This window comes from Hippocampus bargibanti, linkage group LG16 (genome assembly GCF_051943395.1).
Source record: "Hippocampus bargibanti isolate YZ-2025 linkage group LG16, ASM5194339v1, whole genome shotgun sequence".
Taxonomy (NCBI): Eukaryota; Metazoa; Chordata; class Actinopteri; order Syngnathiformes; family Syngnathidae; genus Hippocampus; species Hippocampus bargibanti.
Genome location: NC_142749.1, coordinates 6,130,247 through 6,148,872, shown reverse-complemented (window position 1 = coordinate 6,148,872; position 18,626 = coordinate 6,130,247). Strand labels below are relative to the sequence as shown.

At 38.9% G+C, this 18,626-nt stretch overlaps 1 protein-coding gene across 2 annotated transcripts in view; it reads right to left on the bottom strand.

Annotated features, from left to right (window-relative positions):
* The window catches only part of srrm3 (serine/arginine repetitive matrix 3), a 74,175-nt gene that overhangs the window by 22,182 nt on the left and 33,367 nt on the right, over positions 1-18,626 (bottom strand). For both annotated transcript variants that reach the window (XM_089017510.1, XM_089017511.1), the window contains exons 3-9: positions 8,743-8,838; positions 7,483-7,575; positions 6,225-6,305; positions 5,727-5,795; positions 3,409-3,444; positions 2,561-2,611; positions 1,118-1,225 (exon numbers count right to left, since the gene is read on the bottom strand). In XM_089017510.1, coding sequence (XP_088873636.1) covers positions 1,118-1,225; positions 2,561-2,611; positions 3,409-3,444; positions 5,727-5,795; positions 6,225-6,305; positions 7,483-7,575; positions 8,743-8,838 — 534 coding nt within the window. The remainder of the gene's footprint in view (positions 1-1,117; positions 1,226-2,560; positions 2,612-3,408; positions 3,445-5,726; positions 5,796-6,224; positions 6,306-7,482; positions 7,576-8,742; positions 8,839-18,626) is intronic.

Genomic DNA, 18,626 nt, shown 5'->3' with positions numbered 1-18,626 from the left:
TCGGTTGTCCTTTAATGGTCATGTTATGGGGATTTTTATATTATGTAAATGTGTCTTTCATGTCTGTTGAAAATTAAAGATTACTGACAGAGACATAAGAAAATATTGCTTTATTTATCTGATCATATTGGAATATATTTGTTAGGTCGGTTCAATTAGGTTCACTAGACTATATGCGTCATTTAAAACATTTTCAATGAACATTCAATCAGTCCGGCCCTCGGCCTATAGTTACATTTTTTATTTGGCCCACCGTCCATTTGACTTTGACACCAATGTTTAGATCATATGTAGCAAACGTTCTTTGCTTCAACATGTTATGTTGGTATGGTATGTTATTTTATTTTTAATTTACTATGTCCATCATTGACTGCATGTACATCGATGACAATAATAGTTGAACTAGTTGAACCAAGCTAGAAAATTTGATGGCCGACTAATCAACTTATTCACATTGAGGGAACTCCTCGATGGTAGCATATTATGATGTATTTTACAATTTACAATATTAAATACCCATCTCTCTCACTCATTTTATTTTATGGTTACACAATGCTGAATGCTGTGAAATGTAAATTTCTCCACTGCGAGACTAATAAAGGCAAATCCAATCCAATCCAATCCAATGGCCATAAACACACTTGATGTAATCCTACTCATACACAACACATTTTCAGCTCATAATAATGTGTCCCATACCCACACTGTTTTTTTCTGCCATTTGAGTCATATTCATATTTCGAAATTAATGTAAACGATAGACTTGCCAAAGGGCTTTTAAAATGTTATATAAATCTAGTGATATGGATTGAACACCAGAAATTGCATTTGCGTTCTCTTCAAGTAATCGTCTCTCTCTCTCTTTTTTTTTAAATAAAAGAACCATCCAGCACTGTGACAAGCAATGATTAGCGCAATGCAGTAGTAGACTGAATTTCGACCATTCAAAGCGGGTTGGGGAGGCTTGTCATGTTAAGATATGTCAACACATCACATTTTTATTTTGAACTTCCACAAAGAAAGAAAAATAAATCAATTTTAAGTGCTTGTGACATGCCTGTGTGATTACTTCTGTGTGGGGAAAATCACGCACATGCGTGTCATTTGCTCAACGTACCTGCTGGGAGATTTGGAGGCGCTCCCAGCGGATGACAGAGAAGCGCTGCGGCTGCTGCAACAGCTGCCTTGACGCTGTACGCTCCTCCTGGGGGTCTCGGCGGGGGACCTAAGCGAAAAGCCACAAACGGACAAACAGACACGCACAAAACAGGAAGGAATTTGGATGTATGATTACACCACAGGGACATACATACACGCAAGCGTGCAAACTCAGTCATCCAACTGATTATGTATAAAGCGGGACAACGCACAGAGGAATATTTTGAGCTTAAGCCAAGGAATAGTAAAAAGTGGGGATAGAAATAATTGGTATTTTATACTCTGGAGCATTCTATATAAACAGTCTGGACATAAAAGAAAAAAAAACCAATATAAATGTATGGAAGATCTATTGCTCATAACTCAGCTGATGTTTTCCCTGTTCTATCATCTTCTGCTTTCTCAAACAAATTCTGAAATCTGCTAAATGTGCAGTATCGATCATGTATGTGTAGTACAGTGGAATTGGATTAGCCTTTATTAGTCTCGCAGTGGAGACATTTTAATTTTACAGCAGCAAAGTTATGAAAGAAATAAGTACAAAAACAAAATGCAGGACATGCTAGAAAGGCAGCCACTTTCGCAGCGCCATCTTGAAGTCAAAAGAACAAAAAAAAATAAAAAAAATGTGACATAACACAAAAGACATAAGCAGTCAATCAATTTTCAGCACTTTCTGCACCCTCTTTGTTGTATGAAGCAGTTCTAGATGAAAGAGGAGAGGATCAAAGCCTCCTTTTCCCCAGTGGATCAGGGATGTCATGGTGGAATGTGCACGTCTGCCACAAGCTAAATGTTGAAAGCAATCACAAAGTTGTAGCATAGAAGACAGAAAAACAGTTGATTTGGATTAATGAAAAGCAGCTAGCAGGGGACATTGTGAGTGAGGGTATTATCGCCGAGAAAGCACGGCAACTTCACTCGGATATCGTCAAAAGGCAACCTGGAAGTTTGTCTGTGTAAAGTCTCAGTCGTACAGGAATGGTCCATCACTGAAAAGGTTTCTTCAGCCGTCATCTGTACTTCTTTGAACTTCAAAGAAGTACAGATGACTACATCACAAAGGTAAATAAAACGACTTTATTAAACAGTACAGTTTATTTCTTTAATTATAATAGAATATCACATTTATTATAGATAAAATAAGGTATATCCTGTGTAGTTTTGAGGCTTATTTCATAGAAAATTATGTTTTATGGGGACCCGGGAACGGATTATTCTCATTTTTAATGGTTTCTTATGGGAAATAAATGTTTGGCAGATGAACTTTTTGCCTTACACAGATTTTCTGAGAACCAATTACATTCGTAAGCTGAGATATCACCGTATATGAAATAATATTGACCCTTTCGACATGGTAATAATAATATAATATGTTCTCAGGGGTGGAAGGGTGACTCACCTCTTTTTCTGTTTATTCTTATCTTTGTGTTTGTCCTTTGGGCTGCCTGACCTGAAACAAAATTGAGAGACCGCTAAGGAGAAATTTTACATTTAAACAGTACATCCACTCAAATTAGTGGACTAAATATTGAATTCTAACCAGAACACCAAAGAAATTGTGCAATATGTTGATGTGACGATCTTTGAGAACGCGGTTGGTATTAGATGAAAGTTGACCCAAAAAAACGGAATAACCAAAAACTCGCAATTAACTCATTCACTGCCATTCCTGAATTTATTTGGGAATTTAAAATATGACGTGTAGCACCATTCCTATATTTGTTCGGGTTTTGTTTTTTCTCGCGGGTGTGCCAATAAAGCGCTGGTCAGACCTCTGGTTATGTTTTTCCCTTCCGCGAAGGGACAGCATTTGTATTTTGTACAGGTGCCCCCATTTCAAGCTCAGATAACTCCAGACCCATATAATTTAGGAAATAACTCTTTTTTTATGAAAGATGAGAGTCTCAGGTTTCCTAAGCTGAATTGACCGTTTTTGTAGTCCAAAAACATAATATTCGGTGGGTCCTGGAATTTGCGTGAAAATGACAAAAACCCAGGCACTGGAGTGGACACATTTTTGCACATGTCTGGCAGTGAATGAGATAAGAGTATGATTTTTTTTTACATGTGTCGTACAGCAAATGCAGCTGACATTACTGTACAGTTTAATTTGCAATCAAACTGTATACAATTTAACATTGTAAAACCAATTACAGGAAAAAAATAACAACCGCTAAGCTTTGTTATTAGACCACGCATTATTTTTCACTTGGTTTTGAGTTTTCTTCTCTTTCCTCGCACACCTACCTGTACCTCCTCTTTTTGGCGGAGCCTGATGCCGACCTAAAAAGTAAAACAAGGCTATTAATAGACAGCTTCAGAAAGTAAATTATTCATGTGTGTACTGCAGGAAAGATATTTTTAACCGGAGAATTGATCTGACATCATTCCACATTGCGATTTGTAATGGTTCCTGACATTCTTCTCGCAGCAAAATGACAGTAAAATTTCAAACAATTGCATATTTGGAGTAAAATTCACAACCAGTCCCACCTAATACGAAATGTAATGGCTGAATCCCCAAACAGGCATGTCGTTACATCCAGTTTGAAAAGAAAGGAAGCCGTTGTGTAGTCAGCTGTAGCTTCCTGCTTTCTGCACAACATACACTAAACTGACTTTATTGATTGATTCAGGCGTTCGATGACAGGTCCCCCGTCACACGCAATCATCCATATCACTTTAATGTCACCCTTGTCGCGGTTTCCATGGAAATTCATGAAGGTCTTTGGGAGTTGTTGCTATTTTGCGGAGGGGACCTGCAGAACCCGACTGATTCAAACACCTATTGCGTGCGCTGGCATGGGAGCAGTAGAAAGGTGAAGAAGGGGTAATAAAACTGTCATGGGCTGATATATGAATTATTGTAGCAACCCATTTTTCCCCATCGGAGGGAGCCACCTGTGTGCTTGTTGAAAGTGGGAGTCATTCTGAGGAACTCATTGTTCTGTTATTGTCAAAAATAGCTGCATAGGAAATGCATGACACAATTACATAAATCTCAACTGTTTTGCCAAGTCGCTGTATACATTTCATGGCATCGTAAGAATCCAGTATGCCCCCTCATTTTCCAACCGCATGTGCGATTTAAAAGGGGGGAATATCAACAAGGGATACTGCCTCTGAGGTGGAAACCTTTCTGCTTTTCCTACGTGCCTCGGCCATGCATTATTTAAACTCCGACAACATGTGCACCGCAGAGCAGCTGTAGTGTGACACAGAAGAAGGGCAGAGAGGAGCTAAATAGAGGGCGGGCGTGTGGCTGGAATCTAGGGAACAAGGGAACTGTAGTGTTCGATAATTGAGAAGAGGGTCATTTTTTTCTTCTGCTATGCAAATCTCCGACACACGCGGAGGTGGTATTGTATATTTGGACTCATTAGTGAAGCTGGAAGACAACATTCGATCATTTCTTGTAGTCCCCATGATACAATATATTAACTCATTCACTGCCCGACAATATGCAAAAATATGTCCACTCCAGTGCCAGGGTTTCTGTCATTTTCACTCAAATTGCAGGACCTACAGAATATTGAGTTTTAGGACTACATAAATATTCAATGCAGCGTGACAAACCTAAGACTTTCTTCTTTCTTCGGAAAAAAAATGACTTAATTCCTAAATTATATGGGTCTGGGGTTATCTGAGTTTCAAATGGGGGCGGCTGTACAAAAGGCAAATGCTGCCCCCTCGTGGGAGGGAAAAACATTGCCAGAGGTCTGACCAGCGGTTTATAGGCACACCCCCGCAATAAAAACCAAAACAAATTCGGGAATGGCTCTACACGCCATGCTTTTCAATTCCCGAGTAAATGGCAGTGAATGAGTTAACAAGCATATTGTGTGTACAAGCGTAGTTTTGAAAAAGTGCCATGATGTGTGTGACTGGATTGGCATTTTTGTATTATTCTGTATGTATGCAAATGAGAGAAGGTCATATTATCTGTATGCAAGAGTGAATGCACAGGCAGAATTTTTTTTTCGTTATGTTTCTCTACCTGAAAGGGCAAAATTTTTCATGAGGCAAAAAGTCATATTTTTAGCAAAATATTCCCTATATAAAAGTTGACATTTTGATATGGTAGTAAGTTTGCCGTGGGCTTTATTTTTGTGCGCAGTGAAAGTTTATTACGTGCTGGCTTGGCTGGGTATTTCTATTTCCGCAGGCGTGTGCAGTATGACGCAGTTAAAACTGGGTGTCTTGCGCTGTTGTGGGTGTGTACAGACCTGACTTTCTTCATCCTCACAAAGCCACACAATAAACATTCCTGCTTTCTTACCTTCTCCCTCATTTATTCCTATCTGTCTGCACCTTCCTGTCTGTCTCGCCACTTTTTCATCTTCCCTTTTTCTTCCTTTTCTTTCATTCCTTTCTTAGCCTCTTTCTCCTCTTCTCTGCCAAGGCACACGGAAGCAAGATTTGTCAACCAATGAAAGGCAACTGTGGTTAACGAGAGGGGAGATCAGTTGCTCCTCAAAAGCAAGAGTGAGATTTCATCCCTGAACATTAATAGCTTCCAGTGATGAGTCACATACACTTTATACATTGTTCATAAATAAACACACCTGGCATGCTTGTGTTTCTTCCCACTCTTTTTCTTCTTCTGTTTGCGATTGGGTGATGAGCTGCCAAACCTGTCAATGAAAATTTCATGTGTCACTCTGAGTCAACAACACTGTCAGGCAATCAGTGAGAAACTGAAAAATCTGTTTGCCCTCAAATGTATTATTTATTTTGCTTTTCTTCCTTTTTTATTTTTGGCTTTTCCCTTCTGGGGCCACCACAGCGAATATGTGTCCACCATCTTTAGAAGTTTGATTCGCATGTTTGTCAATGCCGGTGACATATAATGACAAGCAGAACTTCTTTTCCACCACAATCCAACTGCTTCCATTTATAAATTAGAATAATTCGCTTTTCACTTAAACAGATTATTTATTTCATAGCACAAACACACACGCATGCACATACAAGGCTATATGATAATTATCAAGAATGCTGCAGAAATCTTTTTTAAATGACATTATTATATCAGCCACTCCGAGCAGCACAGATCCACTCACCGACTTCTTCGACGTCCAGATTTCTTCTTCTTTCTTTTCTTTGGTCGTGGGGATGGAGAGCTGCTTGATTTTCTCTTTGTTCTGAAATATCCATCAGACAGAAGTGGATGAGCTCACATTCAGACTATTTCACAATTTAAAAATGAATATCACGATACTGCAATACACCGATATAAATAGACTGATGAACTGAAAAGTTTTCTGCATAAGCTGGAAATACAAACGCATCGAGCACATAATATTGATATATCTCTGCTGCAATTGGAAAGAAGCGCTTGTTGAGGACAATTCAAGTGCATTTTTTATCTTAAAGGACAACCGACGTCACTTTATTGTTTTCCTAACTGACATAAGAAAAATGTTATAATGTTATAATGTTATAGCATCTAAAATAACAAAAACTGTATGTATGATAGTTTTATTCAAATGCAAAACAACAATAAAACTGACTTAAAGTGTCCAAAATCTGCAAAAAATTGAGCTGCGAATTGGGCATTTTCAGAAAGTCCCGCCCCCAGTTTGTGACGTTACGCCAAGACGTCTTGCATTGCTGGAGAATCCAAACAATGGCTTCAGATTCGGAGAATATGCTTTCCTGTTACACATCCAGTTAGGAATATGATTCAAATAGTTCTGAAGAGGAAAGCATACATGTTTGCAATCGATTAAAGAATTTATTCCGTGCCATTTTGAGGCAACATTGGGGGGAAATGTCTCATCCAAAAAAAGGCAGAAAATGGCCACTGAGCTCCAGTGAGGAATGAATCAGCCTGTTTCCACAGGCTGACAAATTCCTTACATGGAGCTTGGACGCCCTCTTTTGGCTTTTACTGGTGCAACACGAGGTTTTCAGACCAAACAAGCATTGACGTGATGGAAGGACTGCTACAATGTGTCCTTTTTTCGGTCAGGGGCGTTCCTTCAGTGATGTCACGTACGGACTCGTCACCAACTCAAAAACAAGACTTCCGGAATATTCAGCACAAGTCTTAAAACGTAAAATATAGCTATATGGGGTGGAATCTTTGTAAAATATGCTCAGTAGAAGTCATTTGAAGCCATTTTACAAATTATGGACACAAAGTGTCCGGAGACGTCGGTTGTCCTTTAAAACTCGCATTTTATCTGTTCTAATCAAATTAAATCCTGGTCGGGTCCGCGTGAAGATAATGCACAGATTTCATGAATGACATGAGTATTAAGAGCGGGTCAAAAAGTCAATGTGATTCAATGTGTATAGAGTGTGTCTGTCATTGACCTGTTGTCACTGTGATAATCATCTGCGTAGTCTCCATCTTCATCGGCAGGCAATTCACCGCCATCCTCTGCGTAATAGTGCATGTGGTTGACCCTGAAAGAAAATAAAAAATAGCATCTACTGTTGAAGTGGTTTTTTTTTTTCATTTTATGTCTTGTGGGATTTCGAGCAGGACGGAAGCATTGAAACAATAAAAACAAGTAACTGCTTGAAAATAAAGGCGTCAGCGGGGGATTAAACAACTAAAGTACTGCTTTTATTCTGGCCAATAAATAGATGGTCATCCTGGTTGAGTCGCATTTCATTCACTGAGACTTTTTTTTAATGTAGTGCGTTATATCACAACAATTGTTATTGAAAATAACGAAGCTTCTTACTGAAGGCATTTTTAAATTGTTCTATTCCACCTTCATTTTCTAATTTAAAAAAAGCACAATATTTTTTTAGCATGCTATACAGGGCAATTATTTTCATATAGTCTGGTTTCATCCCATATTCCAAAAACATGCAAGTCATGGAAACTGAAGACACTACTGTAGGATGTGAATGGGTGTCCATTTGCGTGTGAGTGCTTCTATGTCTACTATATTGTACATGCCTTGTGATTACCTGCCGACCGGTCCAGGGTGTGTAGCCTACCTCTCACCCAAAACCAATTGCAAAAAGGTATTTAAAAAACTGATATCAGAAATGGATGAAAAAATCTTTTTGATAACATGAGTAAACAGCGGCAGCCGCGCACACAATTCTCCTTTCCACACCACACTCCTAGTGAGTAAACTGAGTGGACATATTTGACCTTGCTGCCGCCATGGGCGCTAAATAAAAGGTAGGGGGGCTCAGGGGGTGCACTGATTAGTTTGCCTCATGCAATTCAATTATCTTGACCGAACCTCTTCCCAGAACTGTGACCAACAGAGAGGCAGTTCACAAGACAGAGTGGATTTGTAGTTATTTAAATTAGAGCAATGGTGATGAGCCCTCACAATCAAGAATTCTCCATTTGAGGTGAATTGAGTAAAAAAAGAACGAGGGTGGAGTAACGCACAAAAAGAAGCTGTAAAGCTATAAAGCCAATTTATTCTCGAATCCCATTAAGTGCAAGGGCAGACCAGACATGTCAATATATTGAGTGTCAAGAGGAAGAGCTCGTACAATATACACTATAATGTATTACATATATTTTGGTTTAGTGAGAATGGAGCCGTAGAGTAACAGTATGTAGTACTGTTTTCCTACATAAGGAAAAAAAAACCTTACACTGGTTGTGAGCCGTCTCTGGTGATGACCCCCTCTTTGTCCATCAACATTTGCCGGAATGTGCTCACTTTCTGTTGAATCTCCTCCTCCGTGTACCTGAGAATGGTCAAGAAGACAAAAATAAGTGTGATTGCAGTGCTTTGCAGCTGTATTGACCTGTCTTAGTTGACAAGGATGACGACATCTGGAAAAGACTGTTAATGTCAATGTCATCACTGCAACCTTTTTTGCATACAGTAACAGTAAAATCAATATCAAAATGATCAACAGTTCCTTCAGCTTGATTAAATATTGTCCATATATGTGATTTTTTTGAGGCAGAAAGTACAACTATTATGTTCAACTCATTCTCTGCCATTCACGGATTTATTTGGAAATTGAAAAGCATGATGTGGCGCGCCATTCTCAAAGTTATTTGGGTTTTGTTTTTTTCATGATTGGGTGCCGACAAAGCGCTGGCCGTGGCCTCTGGCAATGTTTTTCCCCCTTCCACAAAGGGGCAGCATTTCTATATTTTCCATGTTAGCGCTTTGTTCCAACTTCAGCTGTAGCACCATATCAACCAATATGTATGTATTGCATTGTATTTTGGACAGCCGCCCTCATTTCAAGATCATATAACTCCAAACTCATATAATTTAGGAATTGAGTCTTTTTTCTGATGAAAGAAGAGAGTCGAAAGTTTCTAACGCTGTATTTAATATTTACTGGATGTCGTCCTAAAAGTCAATATTCTGTGAGTCCTGGAATTCGAGTGACAATGACAAAAACCCTGGCCTGGAGTGGACATATATTTGCACATTGTCTGGTAGTTAATAAGTTAATGTCGCCCATCTATTGGTATATTTCAATCTGTTTTGTCAAATTATCACTGGACCGACAGAGACAACTGCATCAAACCCTATTAACTCATTCACTGCCAGATGATGTGCAAAATTGTGTCCACTCCAGTGCCAGTTTTGTTGTCATTTTTCACTCAAATTTCAGGACCCGCAGAATATTGAGTTTTAGGACCACGTAAACATTCAATGCAGCGTAAGCAACCTTGGACTCTCTTCTTTCATCAGGAAAAAGAGTGATTTATTACGTTATATTGTTCTGGAGTTATCTGAGTTTAAAATCGGAGCGGCTGTACAAAATACCATACAATGCATCGACATATATTGAATTATAGACAGATTTAACAACAGCTGAAGCTGTAACAAAGCGCTAACATGGACAAAAGGCCCCCTCTTGGAAGGAGAAACAACATTGCAAGAGGTCTGACCAGTGCTTCATCAGCACTCCGCAAGAAAATCAGAATCAGAAAGCCTTTAGTCGTCCCACAATGGGGAAATGTGCAATGTACAGCAGTAAAATTGAAAGGTGTGGGGGGTGGGGTCAAAAGATAAAACAAAGTATTCTATGCAAAAAAGAAAATGTCAGGAGACTGAAATGTACAACTGCACAAAAAAATTGAATGGCGCTCAATGTCACACTTTTCAATTCCCGAATAAATTCGGTCATGGCAGTGAATGAGTTAAAATGCACCATGCGGCCTTTCACAACAACAAAGCTGTCTTTGCAAGATTGACAATAATAATTCAGACCAGTTTCACTAAACAACCGTAGGTACAGCTGTTATAGTACGCCTTCCTGTTCGCTTAATAGATAGACATTCAATTCAGTACATGTGGGAACAGGGCACTGCGCACTGAGCGGATGTGCAGATGGACTCACACCTGTCACATCAGCCACCCCGCATTCTGCCACTGTACTTGCAGTAATGAGCTCTAATGAGCGAAAGGGAAGAATGGAGATAAAGAATAGAAAAAAAAAGAATGATGAAGCTGTAAAAATGTGGTCACAAGCCAGATATTACACAATGAGTGAGGGGGCGGAGTAATGCACGATCGCTATCGGCTTTATTAAGCATGAACTCTTTCGTAGCTCTTTGATATGTGATCGGCTGTCACATGACATGTGGAGGCAGGATAGAATTAGACATTTGGAAATATTTTGAATAGACACAAAAAGCAGGACAGTGGAGTTGCATAAAATAAAATACTTTCCAAAACAACAGTGGCATTATTTAATGAATACTTATATTGACATTATTTTGATTGTTGCTGGTTTTAGAATCAGAATCTGTCTGCAGGGATTTGCTACCGTCAAGGATTATCAGTAATTGGAACTGGGGCTGATTCTCTCTGTAGGTCTCCCATTTTTCTCAAGGTGATTAGATGGTTGATTCTCGCTTCTCTGACGGAGGCGGAAGTATACGCCGAAACATGTACGGTAATTGAACACCTAAAAAAAGCCACTGTCTGTAAGAAAATAATCTGTTGTAAATTAGATAACAAGTAGACAGTATGAATTTAATACAACTAGTGATTAGATGGGTTTGATCATTCCCCCATACCTGGAAAAAAAATTAGAAAAGTAAAATTGAATTTCTGCATCATTGTTGCATCAGACTCGATGCTCTGTCTTTTTTAAACAATTACAGAAATATTGGAAAATAAATCACATACAATGTTACAAAATACAACTTGACATGGTTATGAAATATGAGATCAGTTTTGGGGTGACCTAAAGGTAATAATCTTGTAAAAACCAGGACTGTTTTCTTTAAATGTTTGTTATCTAAACAATACCTGTGGATTCAGACCACTAAAAACAACTGAACACGCTGGAATATGCAAACCAGGCACACTGAAGTGGCTCCACTATGCTGTCAGATACAGTAAAAAAACATATTTATGGAGACATTAACGTTTGTTTTTGTATAAACACTCAATCGGAATTCTACACTTAGAACCACTGTGTCAACCCAGTAACCCAGAAGTCCAAGATGGCGCCTGAGAAGGCAGCTGTCGGCAAGTGCTTTCACGAATCGTGCTTTTTTTAGGGCCACGACATTCATCAAGAACGAGACTGTCATGAGCGGTTGTGCCTTCTCGACAGCACGAATATGCCAGCACTGTTTTTGATTGCGGAAAAGGGCGGTTGCTGTTGGACAGTTTACAGCTGGATGGATGCATGGCTTGAGGAGCCCGCGATGAGAAGAAAGGAGCGTCAGCGCAGAGCACCAATGCGTATTATGGAACTATCGCGGCTTGGAATTGAAGCGGATTTACGTGGGACAGGAGATGCGACACAATCTATTTTCGTCAATGGATCCTACAGCGCCGTGTTTGCTTTCAAAACTTAGCTTGCAGCAGACGTGCACATTCCACCGTGACGTCTCTGATCCACTGGTGAAAAGGCGGCGCGTTGATACTCTCCTATTTTATCTAGAACTGCATCATGTAACAAAGAAGGTACAGAAAGTGCTGAGGATTGAATGACTGTGTCATTTGTGTTGTGTCACATTATTTGGTTTTGTTTTTGTCTTCAAGATGGCGCCGCATGAATGGCTGCCTTTACAGCAGTTGCTGTATTTTGTTTTTGCTGCTGTGAAATGTAAATGTATCCAATGTGAAACAAATAAAGGCTCACCTCATGTAATCTAACTCAAATGCAGCAAGATCAGCTCAGAGACATCTTCTGAGTTAACCAGCGGCATATTTTAGGGTAGAAAAAAGGGTATTCACTTTTCAGGAATTAAAAGAAAAAAAAATTAAAAGATAAAGATACCATCTTTTTAGCTGCAGCCATCAAAGTACCGAGAGCGAGGAGAATGACATTAGTACGAGTGTGATGGAGCGTTGCAATAGCTCGAAGATGCCCCAGCAAATCTGACAGCAACATTGGGTCTCAGTGTTGGCCAATCGCTCAAGTCAGCAGCTGTCACCTGAGCACAATGCAAACCCTAAACACTTACTTTATATTCATGGCTTTCACACCCAGCACACGACACATTACCATGTTCGGTGCTACTTGACATTTTACAATAGCCCCGCTTTGTAGCCAAAGTGATTGAAAACGGGGGTCAGTTGATGTGAAAGTCGCAAAAAAAAGCAGACAAGATACACGTTATCCAAGGGCTGCAAGAGCTTTCTACTTGACATTGCCCGAGTCTGTCACGAAGGAGATGTGTTGAAATTTGCTTTCTCACCAAGGGAGATGACTTGGTATGGAAAATGTACTTTTGAGTCGCATAAGAAAAATAATCTCTGAAGTGTCTGTGCAGCCATCATTTGTGAAATGAAAATAAATTGGCACTTGAAACATTTTCCATGCAATTAATTTTTTTCCCCATATCATCCAACATTGCGATTTCAGATGAATGTATTTTGAAATGCAGCTTTTTTTTAATTCATCCTCATTATTTTTTTGTTCCAACTATCTTAGACCCGCAACAAAATGAACAAATGTAAATAAATAAAATAAAAATAATTTCTGGTGAGCCATACCAAACAGTGAGTTTTCCATCATGGTATACACTATTTAACTGTAGTCAATGGATAAACTGCCGAGAAATACGCTTTCAGGTTTTGTCCTTTATCCATCCATTCATCCATTTTACTTCACATATGATGGTCATCATTGGAAGAAAATCAAGGCATTGGTTGCACCGTATACACCAGAAAATAGGATAATTCAAAGGATCATGATTGTTATCCTGCTTTCTGCAGATCTTGCTGAAGAGCGGATCATTTGAATCAGGTATGACACAGAAAGCATGTAGGATACTGGTCCTGCATGACCAAAGGTGACCACAAGCAAATTGATGAGACCACAAGGTACATCTAAAGTGACAGGAGTGGAGCTGAATGGTCCACACAACAGGCATGGCTGACGAGAACAGGTCATAACATAACCAAATTTGTCCAAGTCAAAATAGTCAAGAAATAAAATGAATAAATGTAATGTTCAAAATCTAAATTAAAGTCTAACTGACAGGATGGTAAGCCAAAAGACACTGATTCGATTTGTGGAGCTCCCTGTCAAGCTCAACATAACAGAGCACCACAATTAGAGAACACAATTCGAGTAGTTGTCGATCATCTCCATTAACTCATAACACTCTAAACCGAAATGCAACCCTGTGACGGCACTCGTGTTATTATCCCTCTATTAAATACGTGTTTGCATGCGAGTGCTATCTGTGTTTGATCCATGAAAATTCCACTTCCACAAGTCGAGCCCAGGGACTGTTGCGCATCCATTAAATGGTGCAGCCATCAATTTCGCAGCAGTGTAGTTAGGAAGATTGAAAGGCGGTGGGAAGGCAGGCGAACAACGTCAACACCCCCACTTTGTCATTTCAAATTAGTGCCATTGTAAAATGCTTTGACTCTGAAACGGTGCCATGTCTGTCTTTACTTTTGTTCCAGCTGCAGCTGGAGTGGAGGGCGTTTCCCTCCAGCATGCACACCTAGCCTCCCCCTCCCCCCAATTATACCCTTGCCTTTTATTTAAGGACTGTGAAGTTTCCAATTCATTGTTGGATAGAACAATATTTATTTTCTTTTTTTAACTGAGATACATTTTATATGAAAAAAAAAAACATACCAGTATTAGTAGTGTATAAGCCGCACTACAGTATAAGACGCACCCCCAATGGTTGGTGTATTTTCAAACTTTTTCCATATATAAGACGCACCGGACTATAAGGCGCGCCTTAAATGAATGAAAAACGTTTTCCAAATATAATACTACATATGAATATATAAAAGTGTTCCAAATATAAGGCACACCACATTATAAGGCGCTGCTGTTGACGCTGGGGTTATGCACTACTTCTACTGGGTGAAATGGAGGTGGTGGCTGCTGACAGTAGTTGCAAGACCTGTTGTGGCTGAATATTATTATTATGATTATACTTATTCTTCTTATTATTATTCTTATTATTATCATTATTTTATCATTATTATGATCATTATTATTACTGTAATTTAGGTTTTTTTTACTTCAAGATGGCACCGCAAGAGTGGCTGCCCTTCCAGCAGCTCCTGGATTTTGTTTTTCTACTTCTTTCATTCCTTTCATCTTCCTTTCATAACTTTGCTGCTGTGAAATGTAATTTTCTCCACTGAGAGACTAATAAAGGTAAATCCAATCCAAATACCTCACATATAAGGTGCACCCGCATATAAGGTGCAGGTCATCTTTAAAAAGAAAAATCAAGGCTTTTGGGTGCGCCTTATAAACCGGAAACTATGGTACATATATACCATGGAAAATGTTAAGATCCGAGATCATTGGTGTCAAAGTTGAGGCCCACGGGCCAGATCTGGTCCGGCGCATCTTTCCGTGTGGCCCGCGAAAGCAAATCAAGCATGTCAAGTTGCTAAAGTCTGAACCAAAATTTCAAATAGTCATATGGCATCCACAATAACATTTTTTTTTAATTCTGATTTTAAAACTAGTTCATTAATTTCTTGGGCTCTGTGTAATTTTGGTGGAGGAGATTTAAACATTTACATGGCTTCCCCAAATTCATACCGATCCTCGAATGAAAACCGTAACTACAATTTGTCCCGGGACAAAAGGGAGTTTGACCCCTATGTCCTAGATCTTCACACTCTAAATTCAGCAAGATTGTTAATTCTTTTACAAACACAAAGTCTAATTTTTGTGGTGCATCTGCCTACATTTGTCTTTATTTGACTACCCAATAAGCGGATGGAAGTTAAAGGTAATGATTAGTTTCAATGACTCTTTCCCAAGGACATGGCCATTGGCATTTTTAGGAGTTATTAATGGAAAACTGGGTGTGGCGAGATTGGGTGAGGGGAAGTGGAGGTCCACATTCTTGTATTAAATAAAGGGCTGCCTCATAAAAAAATAAAATACAATCCATCAACTCAAGAAAGCAAACATTCCCCCATTGAAATTTATGTTACCACAAAAAGCCCACATCACTTACTCAATGTTTATATTGTAAATATACAAGCACAATTATTTATAATGAGATGAATGAAGGGGTGACCAAAAATAAATAAATCATGCATTTCTATTATGTAGCAAATAAAACATATTCTTGGCTCATGGAAAATGTGTTTGGAAAAGTGACTGAAAATTGAATCTTTTCTTCCTTTGGTTCAGTTTAATGCGTGCAAAAGTGTGATAGCCAACAGCTTTGTGAAAACATATGCGAAGCTTATGTGTCTAAACTAAAGTGCAATGTGCTGTGAGTAGCACTTATTAGCGAACGAGGAAAAAAAACGACTCACCCGCCGCAGGACATGCACTGATGCATCACCCCTATGCCTCAATTAAACAGCTTGCAATATAATATCCATTTCATTTTTCTGAGAAATCAATGAGTTGGAAATAAATCAGCCATCACAAGGCTACCATACAATTAAAGTCAAGGTGCTTTACATGCCGTGTGTACAATATACAGAAAAATTAGAGCATTTAACAGTAAGTCAATACCCGCCCCTAAGGGGCAGAAAAACAAAGGTGCAAAACAGTCCAAACTGGAATCAAAGGAGGTTTTTTTCCTGTGACGCAGATAAACCATCAGTTTGGGTTTAAACGTCTACATACTTTAAGTAAAGTACTGTATTTTCTGCACTATAAGGCACACCTTAAAGCATTCCTGTAACTAGCACCAATTTATTTGGGCTTGTTGTTTTGAAAAGGTGTTTAATGCTTCTATGTGAACCGTCTGATATATGTTTTTCCTAAAATCCTCCTCAATACTTTATTTAGAATATTTTCCGTGTCACGTGTTTCAAAATCGCTAGAGAGAGAGAGAGAGAGAGAGAGAGAGAGAGAGAGAGAGAGAGAGAGAGAGAGAGAGAGAGAGAGAAAGAAATTGCAAGAGAAATCGCCAGTGAAAGAAACCGACAAAGTACAGTAAAGTCTCGTTATATCGATATTCAAGGGAGTCCGAAAAAATATCGATATAACCGGGACTATCGATATATCCGACCCTGTTTGCATGTAATTTTCTCCGTGCGTGCATAGAAATAGTATCGATATAACCGGGACTATCGATATATTCGATATCGATATAACGAGACTTTACTGTATATGTCATTAGTTTGTCAACTTTCGGTTTACAAGGTGCACACGGTATGTTATTAATTTGCTTTTTTACTCAATGTTTTGTGGGACATATTGTAGTAAAGTTGATTGTTGTTTTAAATGTCTTTTAGTTTTCGCGGTGTTCCATAATAAATGTTTTGGACATCAGTACAAGGCGTCATCCTTGGAGATGACAACGTGTCTTATCATCCGATGAACATTATATCTGGATCAATATTCAGATTTTTTGGTTTGTAGTATTTTAATGGTTCTGTAAAATTGCAGTGGCTATGAAAGCTGTATTGTATTGCCTTTAGCGTAGATGTAATGGATGCATGATGCAACTGCAGCCACTATTCAAGCTTTGATTCTATGCGCCCTATATGCGCCCTATATGCGCCCTATAATGTGGTGTATTTGAAAATGGGCCATTCATTGAAGATGCGGGAGTTACGGTATACACCTCAGTCTTCTGACATTTGTTATTACGCTTAGAATATCTTGTTTTTTAATCTTTTTAGCCCACCCCTACCCCATTTCAAATTGCTGCTGTGGACTGCAAATTTCCCCATTGTGGGACGATTAAAGGCTTTCTGATTCTAATACTCTAAAGTGCCTTATAGTGAAGAAAATACAGTAAATTGGGGCATAAAAAAGAATCAGGAAGCAAAAAACAATTTTGTTGTACTTGCTATTACTTGTTCACTATGTTTTCCTGTGCAGACCGTGCATCAGGTTACAAGTTTTCATCGGTTCAGAAAATCTGGGGACAAATGTTGCTGAATTAAGGTATTTATTTCATTCATAAGAACCTTTCAAAATCTTCAAGGACACTTTACAATCACAGGATAAGTTATTAATTTTGAGCTGAGCTGAACAGTTACAGTATACACCTCAGTCTCCTGACATTTTTATTATGCTGAGAATATCTTTTTTTTTATCTTTTCACCCCCTTTCAAATTGCTGCTGTGGACTGCAAAAGTCCCCATTGTGGGACTATTAAAGAACAACCGACGTCACTTTCTTGTTTTCTAATTGACATCAGAAAAACGTTTTATAGCATCTAAAATACCCAAAACACGCAGTATGATATTTTCAGTCAAATGCAAAACACCAATTAAAATGACTTAAAGTGTCCAAAATCTGCAAAAAAATTGAGCTGCGAATTGGGCATTTTCAGAAAGTCCCGCCCCCAGTTCGTGACGTCACGCCAAGACGTCTTGCATTGCTAGCGAATAAAAACAATGGCTTCAGATTCGGAGAATATGCTTTCTTGTTACACATCCAGTTATGAATATGATTCAAATAGTTCTGAAGAGGAAAGCATACATGTTTGCAATCGATTAAATAATTTATTTGTGCCATTTTGAGGCAACATTGGGGGAAATCTCTCACCGAAAAAAAAGGCACAAAATGGCGACCTCCTGTGGCCACCTTCGTTTCCACAGGCTGATAAATTACTTATATGGCGCTTGGACGCCCTCTTCTGGCCTTCTGGCGGCTTTTGGGTGCAACACGAGGTCCCCAGACAAAACAAGTGCAGCAAAATACATTGACGTGATGGAAGGACCGCTACAATGCGTCTTTTTTACGGTCAGGGGGCGGTCCTTTAGTGACGTCACGTACAGACTCGTCACCAACTCAAAAACTAGACTTCCTGAATATTCATCGCGAGTCTTAAAACGTAAAATATAGCTACTATGCGGTGGAATCTTATTAAAATACGCTCAGTAGAAGTCATTTGAAGCCATTTTACAAATTCTGGACACAACTCGTTCGGAGACGTCGGTTGTCCTTTAAATGCTTTCTGATTCTGATTACTGAGAAACAACAAAGTAATTAAAAGTACAAAAAAATTAATCAGTCATAAACAAAATCAATTTTGATGTGCACATAGATATATATATAAAAATTCAGCCTGAAATAATAACACTGGCCTGTATGAAGCATTGAGTCTCTCAAGTGAGATATTCTATTTA